This window comes from Astyanax mexicanus, chromosome 21, assembly GCF_023375975.1.
Source record: "Astyanax mexicanus isolate ESR-SI-001 chromosome 21, AstMex3_surface, whole genome shotgun sequence".
NCBI classification, from domain to species: Eukaryota; Metazoa; Chordata; class Actinopteri; order Characiformes; family Acestrorhamphidae; genus Astyanax; species Astyanax mexicanus.
This window is the reverse complement of record NC_064428.1, coordinates 2,187,674-2,201,305: the sequence shown is the minus strand read 5'-3', so window position 1 is coordinate 2,201,305 and position 13,632 is coordinate 2,187,674. Positions and strand designations below refer to the sequence as shown.

Below are 13,632 nucleotides of genomic sequence, written 5' to 3'. Positions count from 1 at the left end.
TGTAGACCCTACCTGCAACCGGTGTGGACAGGAGCCAGCTTCCCTGGCACATATGTTTTGGAAATGCCCCAACATTACAAGTTATTGGACAAACATATTTCAGTCCCTGTCAGACATTTTGGACAAACCCCTTAACCCAGACCCAGCCATAGCTCTTTTAGGAATTCATATCACTGACCCAACACTATCAAGTAACCAGCATAGAGTAATTACATTTGTCACATTGCTAGCACGTAGACTGATATTACTCAACTGGAAACAACAAAAACCACCAACACTCTCTGCTCTAATGAAGGAGATTATGGATCACCTTCAACTGGAAAAACTTAGATTTTTACTAAGAGGTAATACTAGTAAATTCTATAAAATATGGGAACCATTTTTAGAATATTTCAATAATTTTCAACTGAACCTGTCCTAAAGAAAAAGGTGATTTTTTTATAGTTTTTCTTTTAATTTATATACTTTTTCTACATGTAGAAGATTTGTTGCTGCCTTTGACAACTGCTTTTCTTTTTTTTTTTTTTTTTTTTTTTTTTTTATTATTATTGTTATATGTATGTAGGTGTGTGTGTAGGTATGTGTATGTGTATATGTATGTTTGTGTGTATGTGTGTATATGTATGTGTATAGATATATTTTTCCTCTCTTCCACGAGAAGGGGAATGTTGACCCCTTGGATTATATAATTTGTGAATCTTTTTGATTACATTGGAAGTAATGTTGTGAGTGATTGTATATTGTATAGTGGTGTGTAAGTTTCTGTATTAAAAACCCCAATAAACAGAGTTAAAAAAAAAAAAAAAAAAATAAATAAATAAATAAATAAACAGATTTATGTCAGGGAATTGTCATGTCATGTTTAATACAGGTTAATACACATTTTAGCAATTGAAAATACATCAAGAGCACACATACCTGGTACATCCAGCTCAGATACACATGCCACCAGCTCCTCGTCTGTGGGCTCTAGGAAACACAAGCAGATTCGTGACTAAAATGTTGTGATTAACAATACGGCATGACAGAATGACCATGTCCTGTGCTGAGTTATGAGCATTAAGCATTAATTAGAACATGACTCACCGGCTGCTTTATCAGCAAGTCCTGTAGGTGCTGGAACCACAGTGTAAGCCAGAGAGGATGAGGGGCCACACACCTTCTCTGCATCCTTCTTTTGGATGTACTTCTGGAGGGCATCCATCTTGGTCCCAGGCCTACACTCCTTTCCTCTGAGCCAATTGACGTAGCTGTTTCAATAGAAAGTATAACAGAAAATCACATTTTTGTTCATGCTGCATTAAATACTTTTACCAAATATTTTAACATGACGCATAATGTGTACACAAAAGAAAGTCCTTACCTTTTTTTTTCTCTGTCTTTGGACTCATAGAGCTCTTTGTAGGTACACAGCTTGTGTGTACCAAAGCCCACCAGACAGTCCTCAGACAAGCTGTCCTGTTGCCTCCGTTGTTTAATGGCATTAGCAACCTCAGGGAAGGAGCCTGCATACTTGAGGAAAACATCCTTATTATTCATAAGGACATTGTCACTCAAGTTACCAGACTCCCGCTCCTTTTGGTGCCCCGCCAGGACCATCACAGCATACCCTAAGTCGTTTTCCAGGAGCCACTTGAAGGGTTTTCCTCGGTACTGGCCAAACTGAACAGCACACATACTGGATACCAGCAGGTTGTCCCGAGGATCTCCTCCTCCAGCTACCACTCTCCTCTTGGCCTCATTCCACAAAGCCGCAGGGTCCTGGACCGGGAAAGGAGTACCTGACCCAATGTGGGACAGATGCTCTTTTTCCACAGCAAGTGCTTCAGGTGAGGGTCTCAGGGTAAGCTCCCCGGTCACCTCACAGCGGAAAGTAGGGCGTGCTTCCATTCTATAAACAACATTTTCACAGAAAATATATTAATAGAGCTAACAAACAGAGATCCAATTCAATGTATTCTAAATAAATTATTTTAACTATAAAAATCTATACGAAATACAACCTATTATATAAAGATTGTCATATAAATAACACTAAAATAGCTGAGAAAGAGATCCAATTCAATGCATTCTAAATAAATAATTTAAACTAAAAAATCTCGATATGAACCACAACCTATTATAAACAACATTTTCACAGAAAATAAATTAATACAGCTGAGCTGAATACATTTCGAGAAAGTGAGCTATAAAATGCAGCCCTACATTTGGCAATACATATGTGCAACACATATGCGGCAAACTTTTTGCAAGTTATAACTAACTTTCATCCGCAGACATATTTATAAGACATTTTTTTTAAGACAAACAGAATTTTTTGAGTGAAAAACACTTTATTATAACCTTTATTAGAGCGGAAAATGACTTAAACTGACAATTAAAAAAGACGGCAAAATGCGCGGCTATCGTTCATCAATTTATTTAAAAAAACTTAACCGTAATCGATATAAATATATGATACTATATTATAATATTTAAGTATTTAAACACATACCTATTAGTTTTTCTGCTCCGGTTGATGCTTCTCGACGGGTGTCAGAAACGAAATGCTGCGCTTCTTCGCTCGGGCTCAAGCGGGAGACTCTGGATTTTCCATATTTGACAGCAGCCAATCAGCGGAGACCATTCTGAAACACTTCAGCGAAACACTTCTTCGGCGGCCAATAGAAGGGCCTGGAGGGCGGGACAGCACGCAGAACGAATAGCGTCGCTCTGCAGGAGACATGTGATGCCTCTGGCCAATCGGGAAAGGCCTGTGGCCAATCCGGTGAGACACCAGTGAAACAATTCAGTGAAACACTTCGTCCAGCGACCAATAGGAAACACGAGAGGGCGGGTCAAAGCTGAAACAACTGTTACTCTTTAGCCCGAAGATTGTTCCACCGTAGGCGCTGGGAGATCTTTGAAAGCCTCACCAATACCCTGTGCCGGCATAATATGCTCCCAGCTGGCCACCAACGTCAATAGACGTACATTTCCTGTTGGTCATGACGTCAGATAACAAAAATGTAACGTCAAGAACGTTAAATTGACGTTGAATAGTGATGAAATATCACTTTAATATTTAGTTCTTTTTGCATCATAATTTTAGATAACCAAAAACCATTACCCAAACATCCCATCCTTATGTTAAATCAACGTAAAATAAAGACATTTGGTTGTAAGGTATGATAACCAAAACCCAACATCTAGTAAACATCAGAATCTTAACGTCAGCTTGACGTGATGTTCTGACATCACTAGACGTTCATATTTAGTTGTTTTGGACCACAGACCTTTTCTCAGTACCTATCCTTTCTGGTAAATTTTGTCAGTTCTCTTACCATAGAGGCAGCATGAGACGGAGTCTACAACCCACACAAGTGGCTCAGGTAGTGCAGCTCATCCAGGATGGCACATCAGTGTGAGCTGTGGCAAGAAGGTTTGCTTTGTCTGTCAGCAGCACAGTGTCCAGAGAATGGAGCAGATACCAGGAGACAGGCCAGTACACCAGGAGACATGGAGGGGGCTGTAGGAGGGCGACAACACAGCAGCAGAACCACTACCACCTACCTCCTTTGTGCAAGGAGGAACAGGAGCAGCAGTGCAAGAGTCCTGCAAAATGACCTCCAGCAGGCCATTAATATTCATGTTTCTGCTCAAACTGTCAGAAACAGACTCCATGAGGGTGGTATGAGGGCCCGACATCCACAGATGGGGGTTTTGCTTACAGCCCAACACCATGCAGGACGTTTGGCATTTGCCAGAGAACAATGTGCTCTTTTACGGATGAGAGCAGGTTCACACTGAGCATGTGTGACAGAAGTGACTGAGTCACATTCCCTACCACGCCATCGAACCCGCGGGGTTCTCTCTGCACTGCGCCGACAGATCCAAAGAGCTCTCTGGGGAAAAACAAGGGAGGTGTTGTTTCCTGATCAACAATGCTTGGTGTGATCGGAGGAATGTACATTTCATCGAGTCTTTCTGCTCGCTGGAGCTGGAATTTCTGATCATCTTCTGCCGGCCGGTGTGGCTACCCCGTGAGAGTACGGGTAGAGGTGGGCGGATCGATCCAAATATCGATAATATCGATACCAACGCTGGTATTGGTATTGAGCAATACTCGTGTAAAAATATCGATATTCAAGCTTTTTTCTCTGCCGCAAGCACTGACTCCTGCGCACTAGGATTCACCACAGTCTACTCTCTGGTCTCTTGTTGTGGCACATGCGTCACATGGCTCAGCCTGGCCCCGCCCACTCAGCGCTCTCCTCGAGTCGACACGCCTCTACCTCAGGAGATTAGTGTTGAGTGATATTTTTTTACACTCTGTTTATTTAAGAAAAACTTGCATTTGAATTGCACTGAAAGGAAGACAATTCCTTATTTTTTATTGTTTTTCCAAATGACAATTCTATTAAAAAAAGAAACAAAGAAAGAAAGAACTAGAAAAGATGTCTAGTGAGGGGAGAATTTTTATTTTATTTTTTTATATTTTTTATTTTATATTTAAACTTTGTTTTGTTACTGTTCCATTGTTTCTAAACAAAAAAATGTTAATTGTGATACTAAAGTATTTTGTTATCACTTACAATGTTTGGTGAAATTATATCCTAGGTTTTTGGATCATTTGGATCTATAAAGCTTAAATATTAAAAAGTATCGGTATCAGTATCGATATCGGCAATACTGGCCCTGCGTTTACTTGGTATCGGATCGATACCAAAATTCCCGGTATCGCCCACCTCTAATTACGGGACTGTGTTTAGCAGCAGTGTACATACAGCCCGGAGGCTGAACTCATTGTTGCAGGGGACTTTAACCGGACAAACTTTTTGTCCAGCACTATTTCAGCACCTTGCACACTTCACGTGTAAAACCCGGACACTTGATCGTTGTTACACTAACATCCGGGATGCCTACAAAGCCCTCTCCCGACCCCAGTTTGGCAAATCAGATCACTCCTCCATCCTGCTTCTGCCCACCTACAGGCAGAGGCTAAAACGAGAGCCACCCACCACCAAGGAGGTGCGCCGCTGCACCAATAGGAAGCTATGTTTTAGGACTGTTTTGTTCACGTGGACTGAGAGATGTTTCGTTATTCGTCAAGCAGCATCCACGAGTATGCCAACAGTCACCGCCTTCATTCGCAAGTGCGTGGATGACGTGGTCCCCTCTAGATCAGTGCACGTCTTCCCTAATTAGTAGCCCTGGCTGAACCGTGACGTCCGCTCCGCTCTCAGCGTACGCAGCGCCGCTTTCAGATCTGGGAATACAGAGGAGTACAAGCGAGCCAGCTACGCTCTCCGTAGGACCATAAAAGCGGGCAAACGTGAGCACAGAGTGGAAAGTGGAAGCACAGTTTAACACAGCCAACACACGGAGCTTGTGGCAGGGTCTGAACATCATTACTGACTACAAGAGCAGCTCTCACACTCTGACCAGCACCAGCGTTGAGCTGCCGGACGAGATGAACCGCTTCTACGCTCGTTTCGAGGCAGATCACGCTGCAGTCCCAAAATGCGCCCCGCCCACCGCTAATCCCAAACCACCCTCTGTCTCCGAAGCTGACGTACACAGAGCCTTTCAGCGGGTAAATCCACGTGTCAGCTGGTCCGGACGGCATTTCCGGGAGAGTGCTTAAAGCCTGCTATAGAGAACTGGCAGGAGTCTACACAGACATTTATAACACATCACTCTCTCTCTCTCTGTTGTGCCAGCTTGCTTCAAACTGGCCACCATTGTGCCAGTTCCAAAGACTGCCCACACCACCTGTCTGAATGACTGGCGACCTGTTGCCCTAACCTCATCATAAGCAAATGCTTTGAGAGGCTGGTTAGGGATATCATCTGTTCCTCACTGCCTGCCACCCTGGACCCACTGCAGTTTGCATACAGGCGGAACAGATCCACTGATGATGCAATCGCCCTGACCCTGCACACTGCCCTCTCACCTGGACAAGGACACGAATATGAGAATGCTGTTTGTGGACTACAGTTCAGCATTCAACACCATCGTTCCCTCGAGGCTCAACGTCAAGTTCCGGGATCTGAGTCTGAACAGCACACTGTGCAGCTGGATCCTGAACTTCCTGTCGGACCGACAACAGGTGGTTCGGATGGGCATCATCACATCCTCCTCACTGACACCAAACATAGGAGCCCCTCAGGGCTGTGTGCTCGGCCCACTCCTGTACTCCCTTTAGGAAGCAGGAGAGAGCACACTCGTCGATCTCTATCAACGGGACTGCGGTGGAGAGAGTCAGCAGCTTCAAGTTTTTAGGTGTTCACATTACTGGGGTTCAGCTCCCAAACCTTCTGGATTTATACACCAACCGCTGCCTGAGGAAATCCAGAAGGATCATGAAGGACCCGTCCCATCCAAATCACTCCCTGTTCTCACAGCTGCCGAGTGGAAGGAGGCTTAGAAGCTTGAAGACCAGAACCAGACGGTTCCAAAACAGCTTCTTCCCCCAGGCGACCAGGCTGTGGAACAGCCAGTAGAACAGTGTTCTGCCCAACCCTTCCCACTGACACCCATACAAACTCTGCACCCTGCACTTTACTTTACACTGCATCTATGAGACTTTCCCATATTATACAGCATTCTGCCCCCTGCACTCCCCACGCAACTCATTCCTTACCTGCACTTACTCATAGTTATTCTGTCACCTACTGGACTATTTCCTGACTTCCACACGCACACACACACACACTAGATATCTGCATATCTACATCTGTGCAATATTTGTCTATAGTGTAAGTTATGTTTATAGTAATTAGGTGTACTGTGTATAGTGTTTATACTGTAAAGCTATCTGTATGACTTATTTTATATTATATTTTATTTTATTAATCTTCTTGTAAATATTATTCTCTGGACACCAGTTTTTAACTCACATGTACACCTGTACATCTGTAATCTGTAATCTTGAATCAGGTGTTGTAGGGAGGTCATACAGGCATGTAGAGCCACACAACTACCACTGAATCTCATTTTAACTTGTTTGAAGGACATTACATCAAAGATCAGCCTGTAGTGTGTTTGTCCACTTTTAATTGAAATAAATTTGATTTCCATTGATGATTTTTGTGTGATTTTTGTTGTCAGCATATTTAACTTTGTACAGAATAAAGTTTTTAATGAGAATATTTAATTCATTCAGATCTAGGATGTTATTTAAGTGTTGCTTTATTTTTGAGCAGTGTATATACTGTTAACAGATCTGCAGATCTCTAATGATCTGAGGAGTCTAACAGGCCGGTATTTCTCCAGCAGATCAGATGAACACTGGTCCGAACCCGTTCAGTGCTTTATAAACGAGGAGCAGTGTTTTAAACTCTATTCTCCAGCTGATCGGGAGTCAGTGTAATGACCTGAGCACTGGAGTTACGTGTTCCTGCCTCTCTGTTCTGGTTAGGACTCTGGCAGCAGTGTTCTGAATGAGCTGCAGTTGTCTGATAGGTTTTTTGGGGAGGCTGGTGAAAAGGCTGTTACAGTAATCTAATCTACTGGGGTCGTTTTACAACACGTTTAATCCTGATTTAAATTTTCCAGATGATCAAATCCCCCATTCTCTTAGGGGGGTTTTGATCTCACAGGTTCTGTCTGTTTAATAAAACATATACAGACAAAATAGAACTGATCCAGGGATCACCAGATTTGGATTTGACCCTCAAGATCACCTTCTGGTGTGCAGTCATCTTTGGAAAATAAAAAGAATAATAAGCTTATTAGAAGTACACAAATCCTCAAGAACAGTTCGTTGCTGAGCAATTGTGAGATGATTGGAAACACATCACTGGGTGTTGGCTAGATCTAGTGGTGGCCGAACTATTTACATAAGTTTACTTTAAAAATACAAAAATATTTTACTGGAGTACATCTCTGGAGATGTAAGCCTTAAGGCCAATTTATACTTCTGCGTCAAACCTATATATAACCCAGGAATATAACTATATGACGTGCATGGACAGCAGCAGCTCTTTTTGGTCCTCTGAGCTGCCCACACATTCCCCCCTTTGTGGTTTAAACTGCAAAGCTACGCAGAGACAGGGATGCACGCAGAAGTATAAATTGGGCTTTAATCAGATAGAATTAGTTTTATATGAGGAGGTGGGATAATATAATTTTTACCAATATTTCTCAGTGATTTTAATCCCATTCAAGTTCAGCAATGGATGACGTTTTGACCGCCGTTAGTATAGATTACGGTACTTTTAGTTTTTACAAAACAAAATGTAGAAATAATCTCAAATTACATTAATCCCATGAAAATTGACACGTCAGTAAAAACGATGATCTTCCAATCATATCTTTTGGAAAGGGCATATCTTAAGCATGAAGGTTCGAATAAGCTTTTTCTTGAGATCTCTGATGAAGTTGAAGTCAGATTCAACAAAAGTTATGGTCCACCAATGGACAAGGCATCACTGGGTAGGCAGGATTAACTAATTGAAATTAAAGTTAATTGCATAAATGCATAAAATGTTGTGATGGGTGCAGTGGATTTATAGCACATCTATGCAAAACGTGACAATTTAGACCTACATTTAAACTCCATTAGGATCCCCCACCAAATGCAGCGATTACATTTCTTAACAGATGTGGTATATTGAGCTAGTGGGCTCACTGTAGTTTGCATGTTCTTGTGTGATATGCGCATGCTCAGAGAAACTAGAGCGCGGCTAGGTTGGCTTGTTTTATCGGAGTACTTCGGTAAATGTGGTTAAATGCATGCAACCGTCTCGTTATTAATACACCACAACAGAGAATATAACGTTTAAGTCAGTCAAGTCATTATCAACCGCTTTATCCATTAAGGGTCACGGGGGGGCTGGAGCCTATCCCAGCCAGCATCGGGCAGAAGGCAGGACACCCTGGACAGGCCGCCAATCCATCACAGGGCAGACAGACAGACAGACAGACACATTCACTCACACACTCACACACTCACACCTAGGGGCAATTCGTTTCTGACATCCAATCAGCCTAACGTGCCGTCTTTGGACTGTGGGAGGAAACCCACGCAGACACGGGGAGAACGTGCAAACTCCACACAGAAAGACCCGGGTCGCCCCAGCCGGGAATCGAACCCAGGCCGTCTTGCTGTGAGGCGGAAGTGCTACCCACTGCGCCACCGTGCCGCCCATATAACATTTAAGTGTTACTATTAAATTTTCTCCAAATCTGTACGCTGGAAGGGGGAAAACATCATTCAGTTCTTTTAGTTGCACCACACACAGAGAGGTGTTAGTGCTGTCACAGAGTTCAAAAGATCTGAAATGTTCATGGTACCATGCAGTCATCACTGGGCAGAGAAACAGGATCTCTGTGTTAATCGCCACAATCTGTTTGATCTGCTTAAAATTAGGGAGGCCTGAACATGAACCAACAGATATTATCACGTCAACACAATATCTGATGCCATCCACAAAGACAGATGATGCGAAAAGAACTGAGGGAAGCGGAGGAACACTCTGGCAGAAAATCTGTTGGACATTCTCAGGTGTTCTGTAGTAACCTTATCCATTTCAACAAAGGGTTTTAAAAATGAACTTGAATCTAAATGGTAAGCCATCATTTTCTGATGCTTTACAGCCAGTGTAAGAGCAACATTTCTGAAGTTGTGGGTGTTGCGAATGACCTGTTTGAAAAATTTGTGCTTTCCCTCAAATCGCATTGTCCAGACGTTTGAAAGTGGACCAAATGCCTTAATCATCTCAGGGTAATGCTGAATGAAGTGGTGTTTTGGATGTAATCTGTATTCAGGAAATGTACTTCGCAACAATTCTGTGTTCTGAGAGTTTGCAATCAATAAAATGTTTCGACTCGTCTGTGTGTCTTGTTGCTACAGCCAACTCAACAATGTCTTTGAGAAGCATCAGAACGTTCCATGCATTGTCTCCTTCAGGTACTTTATGGCCAATTAAAAGTGGAAGGAGTCTGATTAGAGCTACTGATTAGGCCACCTATGGTCCCTTTGGTGGGGAATCTTTGGGAAATGGGCTGAGGCTGATCAGTTTTGTCATCAAAAGCATATGCAAAGGTTTTGATAGCATGGTTCAGTGTTTCTAACGTGAAATATTCTTAGAAATCATGTCTCTAAGGCAGAGTGATAGCTCAACGGGAACAATGCCTTCCAAAAGGTCATGCAAGATGTCGGGGGGGTACGCACGGACAACATGGAAGTGCTCCAAACTGTCAGTCAACACACACTCTCCTTTCACACTGTACTGTTTAGCCACAGTAGGATCCTGCTGTACCTCCTGCACCTGCCTGTTGTGAGATTCTTTATTTCGAGGTTCAGAGGTGCCTGAACATACCTCTTTGTCTTGGACACCCTCTCCTTGAAGCCATGCAGAACCTGCAAAACTTGTCCACTACAAAGCTCTCAAAGAATCCTGCAAGAGAATGATCGACCAAGTTATCAGCTGCCACATATAACACTGTGCCTCTGATGGATGCTCCTAACTTCTCAACATATAGACCCTGTTGTTCCAAATAAACTAGATCTTAGATAAGAGGATGGAGAATTTTAGCATAGCCAAATTCTTTTACATCAGAGGCTTTGCATAAAAGAGCAAGCTGAATGGAGTGGAGTGTGGACCTATATTATGATGGCACATTGGCTACCACCCAGTACACTGCACACATTTTGTGTTTTATTTTTTAGATGTTCCTAAAGGATTGGACGCTTCAAATTCATCTGTGTAAAGCCCAATGGCAATTTTGAACTCCTCCACTTCAAAGAAGTCATTTTCTTTACAGTAGGAACCGTCTCTGTATGTACTGTACTCTTGTGGCACGTGGTTTTGTACTGGAAGAGCTTTGTCCAAAATGTCTGCCCAATTCAACATTTTCAACAGCATTGCATTTAAAGGAACATTTTTCCCTCTATCAATAATATACTCCACTGGCATAACCACTGAGAGGTTTTTGTTCACATATGCTGCTCTCAATTTAGTGGTTGATAAGGAGCCATCCTTTCCACAAAATCTCATTATGACATTGCTGTCTGAAGCAACTCTGACTAAATGTCTCACAGTTGTATCATCTACATCTGTGTGTTGTTTTAGAATGTCTGTGACTGAATTACGCAGCAGTGGCTGAGACAGTTCACATATCTGTAAAAGCTGTTGTACAATTTCCTGTATAGAACTGTCTGGAATATGAAGGGTGGTCTGCATCTTTAAAAAAAAGAGCTGCAAGGTTATGCTCTAGCTGTTTCTCTAAATCGGGAAGCTCTTCATTGCAGAAATCCTCACTTTCCTCTAAATCAGGGACATCATTTGTAGGCACATCTTCATCTGGGACTGTTTCATTAGTTGTATTGGCAGAGACTATTTCTGGCTTGAACATTGTCCAATTGCCCATTCTGTGCTCTTTACTGATGTGTGCATTAAATGTAGAGTACACATTCGTATGGAAGTTACATCCTTTATATGGACAATGGACTCTGTGATCAACTTTCAAATGTGTACTGCGCAGGTGTGTAAAAAACTGCTTCTGTACAGGGTGCAGAGAAATCACATAACTGACACTGAATTATCCGGTCAGATTCACACAGCTGTGCATCCTGGGTTTTCTGATGAATCATGGATAGGTGGACGTTAAGTGCATTAATGGAGTTAAATGTGCACAAACATTCTTGGTGTAAACAAGGAAATGGCACCGTTCAACTACAGCCCCCATGTTTTAACCTGTAATGTTTTAATAAGTAACCCCGTTTATCACAAATGAACTCACAATACTTCCACTTCCACTGCATCTTCAAAACAACCTGTAAAAAACAGCTGCAGTTCTGTAAACTCCACTGCAAAACTATCAGCCTCTACTAATGACTTGCTAAGAAGTCGATAAATGTATTATTGCTTAACAACGACTCTAACCCTGCGTTCACACTGGAAAGCGACAGGCGACCATTCATTTCCTATGGCAGGGCGCGTTTTGTCGCCGCGACACGCGACAAGCGTCAAAGCGACAGAGCGACAAGCGACACGGAGCTGAAATTTTCTCAACTCTATGCAAATGAATTATGACGCGGTAAAGCGACATTTTAACCCGATTGGCTTCTAGCTTTTCTTTGGACCAATCACATACAAGGCGGTCCGAGGTCCTCAAGCTTCTGCTCTGTGAATTTTTGGTCCCCTTTACATTTCGTTCCCACCATCGAAAAGAAAACATGGATGAGACACTCATCACTGCCGTTTCTTCGTTCCCTGTTTTATTTGATGCATCTTTACACATATACAGGGATAATGTAAAGAAATGTGACGCCTGGAAGAAAGTGGCGGAGATTGTTGGTGCTTCTGGTGGGTTGTTTGTTTAATATCTAGCTTGCTAGCTAAATTACATGCTAATCGGAAATAAAACTATCCACGGGAGCAAATGTAGGTTTTTAAACGTAACTTATATAGTTTGATGTCAAATATGAAATGCTTGGATTATGTGAACGGACTATATTATAACCTACTGGGGTGTGTGTAGGCTGCATAATGTATTCTGTTTTTATTTAGGTTATTGCAATTAATACTGGCATATACAGTTATGGAAAAAAATAAGAGACCACTTCAAAATGATCAGTTTCTTTGATTTTACTATTTATAGGTTTATGTTTAAGTAAAATAAACATTGTTGTTTTATTCTATAAACGTCTGACAACATCTCATAAATTCTAAATAAAAATATTGCCATTTAGGGCATTTATTTGCAGAATAGAATCTGAAATGTGATTAAAAATCAGGGTTATTTCACTAAATATCGATTTCTAAACTCAAAACACTTTGGTATTGTTGTTTCTAAAAGAATATAAACTTATTGCCATTGTTCTTTGCATAATTTGAGGTCTGAAAGCACTGCATTGTTTTTGTTAATTTTACCAATTATTATAAATAAGCTAATTAATATTTTTATTCAGAATTCTGAAGAAATCTTGCCAGTGGTTTATAGAATAAAACAACAATGTTTCTTTTTACTCAAACATAAACCTATAAATGGTCAAATCAGAGAAACTGATCATTTTGCAATGGTCTCTTAATTTTTATCAGAGCTGTACATAATGCTGTATTCACATAGAAATATTAAATAATAAAATGTTTACATTTGGTATTTTCATAGAGGAGGAGTGCAGGAAAAAATGGAAGAACCTCAGGGATCAGTACAGGCGAGAGAGAAACAGGGAGAGAGAGAGGAGCAAGAGTGGTTCTGGGGGTGCCGTCCAAAAACCATGGCGATACTCCCAGATCATGTCTTTTTTAAATCTATTTTTGGACAGCAGACTGACGTCTACCAACTTGTCTCTGCCATCATCTAGCCAGTCTTCTGAGGGTCAGATGAGCCAGATAATTGACTGTGAGCTACATTTTGATGTGGAAGAAGAAAGGGAGGTTTTGGTAGCAGAGACGCAGCACGAGCAAGAGCCAGAGCCAGGTCCAGTGCAGCCAGGGAAGAGACGATCAACAGGATCTCAGATGAGCCTGTTTGAAAAAAGACTCATTAAAGCAGTAGAGACAGCATCAAATGCAGGGCAGAGCTCATCTGATGAAGTTCAGTTGTTCTTATTAAGTCTTTTACCATCTCTAAAACGGCTCCCTTTAGCAAAAAGGGCTGAAGCCAAGCTCAGGATCCATCAGATCATGTTTGAAATGG

General features: G+C 41.8%; 2 protein-coding genes across 2 annotated transcripts in view; one reads left to right on the top strand and one right to left on the bottom strand.

Moving 5' to 3' along the window:
* Window positions 1-13,632, top strand: part of LOC111194578 (protein diaphanous homolog 1-like) — a 275,332-nt gene that overhangs the window by 38,976 nt on the left and 222,724 nt on the right. The window lies entirely within an intron of this gene.
* Window positions 820-2,909, bottom strand: LOC125785710 (uncharacterized). Its single transcript, XM_049469777.1, has 4 exons — window positions 2,495-2,909; window positions 1,364-1,891; window positions 1,087-1,250; window positions 820-969 (listed from the first exon to the last, which is right to left on the bottom strand). Exons 2-4 carry the CDS (start codon window positions 1,888-1,890, stop codon window positions 863-865), a joined length of 798 nt encoding a protein of 265 aa, XP_049325734.1. The 5' UTR covers window position 1,891; window positions 2,495-2,909; the 3' UTR covers window positions 820-862.